Below are 6,725 nucleotides of genomic sequence, written 5' to 3'. Positions count from 1 at the left end.
CGCCCTTCTTTCCAGTGCTTCGGCCTTCTTCCAGTGCTTCTGGAGGCGGAACCTAGGATCCTATACAAACAAGACAAGCGCTGTACCACTGGAGGACAACCCTAACCAAGGCATCGCTTAAGAATAAACTTAGTCTGGGGATTTAGCTCAGTGGCACCCCGCCTACCTCACAAGTGCAAGGTCCTGAGTTTGATCCCCGGTACCAGGAAAAAAAAGAAACAAAAAAAGAATAAGCCCAGTGTGGTGTTACACACTTGCAATCCCCCCACTCTGGGAGGCTGAGACAGGAGGATCACAAGTCAATCTTAGCCTGGGCAATTTGATGACTTAGTGAGGCCCTGTCTCAAAAAATAAAAATATGGACTAGGTTCTAGACCAGTATGAAGGTCCTGGGTTAGATCCCCAGCACAATAAATAAATAACCTACAAAGCACAACACTAAACCAGGCGTGGTGGTGCACACCTATAATTCCAGCACTTGGAAGGCTGAGGCAGGAGGATCGCCACACATTCCAGGCCAGCCTGGGCTTTGTAGTGAGTTTCAGGACAGCCTCTTCTATGACGGCCTCTTCAGGACTACATAGTGAGACCCTGTCAGAAAAAAACAAAACACCACAACGCTATTTCACATATCAGAGAATTAAGAATTCCACACTAAGTCCAGGGCATGACCCAAGTATCCTTTGCTGGCCTCAGACTCCTGAGCTCATTCAGCCTCCCCACTTTGGCCTCCTGAGTAGCTAGGACCACAGGTACCACTGCACTCGGCAAAAATATCTTTTGTAGTTGCTTTCCTTTCCTCAAAATCAGGATATAATGAAGGTTCACGTGCTAGCTTGGTTGCTGTGAAGAAATTACATAGTACTTTTTATTCTAGAAAAACATCAACCTCTCCCCATCCCCTCCCATTTTGGGTTTTCTTGCCATCAAATTTCTGGCAGAATGTTCTGGTTGTGTTATAGGATGTCCCACCTTCTGGGTTTGTCTGTGTTCATTTGTTCCTCTCTTCGCTGGTGGCGCACACCTATGATTCCGGCGCTCAGGAGGCTGAGGCAGGAGAATGACTCTGCCTGTTCCAGGTCAGCCTGGACTATACAGTGAGCTCGAGACCAGCCTGAACTAAAATAATGAAACCCTGTCAAAAGAAAATTGTTCCTATTTCCTTTTTTTTGAGACAGGGTCTCACTATGTAGTTCATACTGCTCCGGAACTCACTGTGTAGCCCAGGCTCGTCTTGAACTCGCAGTGATCCTCCTGCCTCAGCCTCCCAAGTGCTGGGATCACAGGCGTGAGCCACCACACCCGACTTCCTCTCTATTTTCTATAAGATGTGAATGAGTCTAGATTCTAGAAGCCTGATGAGATACAACATATGCAATTGAGCAGGGAGACTCTACAGGGAAAGTTGTGCACTCCCTAGTGGATCCAGCAGGATGTCGCACCATTGGTGATGTCACATCATAAAAAGATATTTAGCTGGGTGTGGTGGCTCAAGGGCACTCCTCACCTGCCACTGGAGAGTTAAGAAATTAGAGTAAAATAGAACCTGTAAGAACACTATACCAGGCAGCAAATGCTGGACAGTTGGACTCAGTCATGGATAAAGATGGGGGTGAGGCGCGGCTGGGAAGTCACCAGGTCACATCTTGGGCTCCATTTCACTATGTGTGTGTCCTTGGGGAAGTATTTTAATCATTTAAAAGGTGGTGTGGTAGCACATGCCTATAAGAAGGGCTACTCTCAAGGGTAGGGCAGGAGAATTGAAAGTTTGAAACTAGCCTGGGAAAACTAGCCTGGTGGCACAGGCCTGTAATTCCCGCACTTGGGAAGCTGAGGCAGGAGGATCGCTGTGGCTTCGAGGCCAGTCTGGGTCACATAGTGAGTTCAGGGACAGCCTGAACTACAAACCAAGACCCTATCTCAACAAAACAAAATAAAAAATTCAGGTAATGTGCAACATATGCCTTTGGGACACAAGTCATGAATGCTTTCAAAATGGGAAGATACCCTGGGTGGAGCTAGAGGTAGACAAGTCAGGACTCACAGTGACCCTCCTGCCTCAGCCTCCCGAGTGCTGGGATTACAAGCGTGTGCCACCATTCCCGGTTTAGCTCCAGTGTTTTTCCAAGGTCACACACCCACTGAGTTACAGAGGATTTGAACCCAGGTTTATCTGGCCTAGAGAGTAGATTTCAGTTGAGGCTATGTGCGTGAGATGCTCCATTGTTGTATTTGGTAGGTATGCGGGGATTGTACTTTGGAAACCCAAAGAACTCGTACCCACCACCATCTCACACGGCACGCAGCCACTGGTCTTTCCCCACTTTGCTACGGCAGTTGCCAGGGCTTGAGCCAGGAAGCCATCCTCCCCTCCTTTTAAATTAGCCCCGTCCAGGCTCCGCCCCTTACCGCTCAAGGCCAATCCCTAGGATGGAGGGGCGGGGAAGCCACGCGAGTGGGCGTGGCTAAGGATAGTCAGGAGTGCGGAGTCGTGCGCTGGAGTCAGAGCTGAGTTTCCAGACCCAAGCGCCGGTTGCTGAAGGAGAGCTCGCGAGCGATGCTGCCCCTGCCGCTTCCTGATTGGCCGCGGGTGGCTACTTCTTTGTTCTGATTGGCAGCGAGTGAACTGGGTATGTAAATGAAGGGGCCCGGGGAGAAAACGGGTACCGGCGATCGGGTTCTTTCCGTGTTCGATCCCCGGGGCAGGCGGAGGATCACCTGGGCTACCCCGGGTCGAGACGCTCCGGGCCTTTACGTGCTGCCCGCCCCGGCCGGGCTGGGTGAATCACGCCGCAGCCGGAGAAGGGGGCGGAGACGCCTGCTCCCTGGCTCCGGCTGCGTGACTCACCCGCCCCCGCCACCGCCGCTGCCTTCCGGAAGCGAGAGGAGGACCGAGCGGCGAGCGGCCCGACGGGGTCTAGGCTTGAGCCGCTCCGGGCGGGAGGCAGGAAGTACAGGCTGGACTGGGGTCTGTGTAAAGGATCCAGGGGTCGGAGGGGCTGTGATCCTCGGAGGAAAGCCGGCCGGTGCCCCGCTAGGGGGCGCCGGGACGCGGGGGAGGACGGAGTGGGGGGCTGGATTCCTGCGGTTCGGGCCCCGGGGTCTTTTGGACCCGGGCAAAGACCCTGTATTGAGTAGTGCGGCGGATCGCTCTTACGGTCTTGCTAGGCAGCGTCCCAGGACCTGGCCCTGCGGTCCTCCCGGACCCCCAAAGTCGGTTGAGTCAGGGCTCTAAACCTCCAGGCCCTCCCCTCGCCGGCAAGTGTGGATTCTCAAACTTCTCTCGGGGACTGGCCCCGGTGCCCATCAGGATTTTCCGGCAAGCCTTGACCACTCCGTCTCCCGCAGACGTTCTGAATCCACTTCCTTCCAAGTCCACTGCCAGCTTCTCGGCGTCGCGCGTCCCAGGAGGACAGCAGTCTCCCCACTGGGTCTCAACCTTCACTGTGCCCCCCAGCCCTGCCGCCCGTCTTATTCCTAGCAGCCGAGGGGCTCGGCTACAAACCTAATCAGCGCACACCGCCACTCCCCTCCCTGTTCGAACCCCTCAGAGCGTCCCTGCTGCTGGAAAACCGGACCTCCCTGCCTCTGCAGCCTTCTGCCTGCGCCCCACCCCCACAGGGACTCCTAGTGTGTCACTGTGCGAAAGCCACATTGGGCCGTTTCAATTCAGGCATCTCCACTCTCTAGGTCTTTTTTTTTTTTTTTCCTCTCTCTCTTTTTCTTTTTTGGGGGGCTGGGGGTTTGAGACAGGGCCTCACTATGTAGTTGAGACTGACCTGGAACTCACTATGTAGTCTAGCCTGGTTTCAAACTTGAGGTGATCCTCCTGCCTCAGCCTCCCAAGTGTGTGTCCCCAGCTCTAGGTCTTTCTTTGCCTTTGATTTTGTTCCATCTTCCTGAAATGCCTTCCTGCTGGTTCTTTATGGCTGATACGACACACACTGGGGTTCATAGTTCCAGTGTCACCTCCTTAGAGGAGTCCTCTCCATCTCCAGGACCTTTTGGTATCTTTCCATCATTGTGCACATTTCCTGTGTTTATTGTTGCAGTATAGTGGACACTCAAATAAACATCTGTATGGAACAGCTGCTTTTGTAAATTAAAAGGAGAAAAATTGAATGTTGGCCATTTTGCATGGTTCACTGAAGAAAAAAGTTTTTTTAGTTTTTTGAGACAGGGCCAGTGCTGGCTTTGAACTTGCTTCGATCCTCCTGCCTCAGCCTCCCGACTGCTGGTTTTATAGGCATACACCAAGCAATATTAAGAATATTTAGCCGGGTGTGGTGGGACATGCCTGTAATCCCAGCACTTGGAGACTGAAGCAGGAGGATCCCTGAGTTCCAGGTTAGTCTCAGTACATAAGTGAGACCCTGTCTCAAACCCCCCCAAAAAATTTATAGCCTAGTATGGTGGTACAATCTGTAATCCCTGCGCCTGGGAGGCTGAGGCAGAAGGATCTTTGTCATGAGTTTGAGGCCAGCCTGAACTGTACAGTGAAACTTTAAAAAACACACACAAAAAGCCGGGTCTGGTGGCACAAGCCTGTAAATCCCAGCACTTGGGAGGCTGAGGCAGGAGGATCGCTGTGAGTTTGAGACCAGCCTGGGCTACATAGTAAGTTCCAGGTCAGTCTCAACTACATAGTGAGACCCTGTCTCAAAATAAGCAAACAAACAAACAAATACACACAAAGTATTATTAATAAGAGTAATTACCATGTACCAGGCACTGTTATAAGTGCTTTTTATTTCACTTAATACTTAAAACAACTTATAAAGAAGATGTCATCCTCCATATCTTAGGAAGTTTAGTCTTGGAGAGGTTAAATGACTTGCCCCAAATCATACTGACAGCAGTGGTTGGGCCAGCGTGTGAATATTAATATTTTCCTACCATAAATGTATGGCTTCTCCCTTTCTGCAGACGATGCTGAGCAAGGGTCTCAAGCGCAAGCTGGAGGAGGAGGAGGAGAAGGAAGCCCTAGAAGTAGATGCCTGGTGGCTGGATCCTGGCCACCCAGCAGTGACACAGGCGCCCCCCACTGTGGCCTCCAGCTCCCTGTTTGACCTGTCTGTGCTCAAGCTCCACCACAGCCTGAGGCAGAGTGAGCCGGACCTGCGGCATCTGGTGCTGGTGGTGAACACACTGCGGCGTATCCAGGCGTCCATGGCACCCACAGTGACCCTGCCACCTGTGCCCAGCCCACCTGTAGTCCCCAGTGTGTCTGATAACCTGCTGGCCAGCTCCGACACCGCACTCTCAGCCTCCATGGCCAGCCTCCTAGAGGACCTCAGCCAGATTGAGGGCCTGAGCCAGGCCCCTCAGCCCCTGGCAGATGAGGGCCCACCAGGCCGCCCGACAGGGGGAGCCCCATCCAGCCTGGGTGGCTTGGACCTGCTGGGCCCAGCCACTGGCTGTCTGCTGGACGATGGACTTGAGGGCCTGTTTGAGGACATTGACACCTCCATGTATGACAGTGAACTTTGGGTGCCAACCTCGGAGGGCCTCAAGCCTGGCCCTGAGAATGGGCCGGGCAAAGAGGGAGCTCCCGAGTTGGATGAGGCCGAGCTGGACTACCTCATGGATGTGCTGGTGGGCACACAGGCACTGGAGCGGCCACCGGAGCCAGGCCGCTGACCCCGAGGGTCGGGATGGTTGTCTGGCATCTGAACTGAGCCTGGTGTCTGGATCAGCCCTTCTTGGAAAGACACAGCCAGCTGCCCTAGCAGAGCCAGGGGCTCGGCCACTTGGAGAGACAGAATCCAGTCCTGGGCAACTCCACATCCATTCTCTTGTGGAGGGGCCGTGGAGGGGTCTGGGACTGGCCCCTAGTGATGGAATGGCAGACAGGACCTAGTGGCTGGAAGGTGACTGGGCCAGGCCCCACGCTGGACTGAATCCTCTGGAGTCACAGTGTGGGTTGTTTCTTTCTGGATTTGGGAAGAGACCTCAACCTGTTTTTTGACATTAAAACCAACTCTGGAAAAAATCTCAGGACTATGTGTTTGTCTCTGAGGGTGAAATATGACATCCAGTACTTAGGCCGGACTGTGTAGCAGGCTCTCTTATAAGTGTTTGCCAGGTTTTAACCAGTTAATCCGATAACAGCCCTACAAAGATGGGGATGATGCTTGAAGATCCCCACTTTACAGTTGAGAAAACAGGCTTAGAAGAGGAGAGGGTTTCAGATCATGGACTATGTACTCCCTTACTGGCCTGAGAAGCAGATGGTTTACCTGGCAGCTGGCCCTACACACACCCCAGAGCACACCACCAGGTTTCCTTAGTATGCCTGTGTGCACATGACAGGAGGCCCCGGGTCACTTTTAAAAAATGAATTCAGTCCTTCCCCTGGGTGTCCTGTGGGGAGAGGGGAAAGGAGCTTCCAGAATGGCCCAGAAAGGAAAACATAAAAGGAGACTGAACAGAGCTTCATGGAGCCCTGAGTCCAGCACTCCCAGAAGACGGTCAGTGGTCAAAGAAAGGGAACACCCGCCAGGCTTTCAAAATAAAATCCACTCTGGACTTCACATCTGTCCTGGAGCAAAGAACAGGGCAGCTTAGAGACGGTCTCCAAAATAAAGCCACCGGGTTTGGTGGCTGGAGCTAAGAGGGCCGTCGGGGCGGACAGCTGGCTTTCCTTCTAGAAGAAACCCAGGCCCAGGCAAGCCGGGGCCACCTGCCCCCGGCCCGTGCATCGGCCTGGCCGGAGCCGGTGTCTG

General features: G+C 53.3%; 1 protein-coding gene across 2 annotated transcripts; it reads left to right on the top strand.

Annotated features, from left to right (window-relative positions):
• The first annotated feature begins 2,481 nt into the window (after positions 1-2,481).
• Positions 2,482-5,997, top strand: Sertad1 (SERTA domain containing 1). Of its 2 annotated transcripts, none has more exons than XM_010614471.3 (2): positions 2,482-2,630; positions 4,927-5,997. In XM_010614471.3, exon 2 carries the CDS (start codon positions 4,930-4,932, stop codon positions 5,638-5,640), a length of 711 nt encoding a protein of 236 aa, XP_010612773.1. In that variant the 5' UTR covers positions 2,482-2,630; positions 4,927-4,929; the 3' UTR covers positions 5,641-5,997. The 2 variants fall into 2 exon arrangements, with proteins under 2 accessions (XP_010612773.1, XP_010612774.1); XM_010614472.2 differs by lacking the exon at positions 2,482-2,630 and adding an exon at positions 2,672-2,968.
• The last annotated feature ends 728 nt before the right edge of the window (positions 5,998-6,725 follow it).

The sequence above is a fragment of the Fukomys damarensis genome, unplaced genomic scaffold (genome assembly GCF_012274545.1).
Source record: "Fukomys damarensis isolate Sample0158 unplaced genomic scaffold, DMR_v1.0_HiC HiC_scaffold_19, whole genome shotgun sequence".
In the NCBI taxonomy this organism is placed as follows: domain Eukaryota; kingdom Metazoa; phylum Chordata; class Mammalia; order Rodentia; family Bathyergidae; genus Fukomys; species Fukomys damarensis.
Note: the sequence above shows the minus strand (reverse complement) of the source record. Positions and strands in the feature narration are given on the sequence as shown.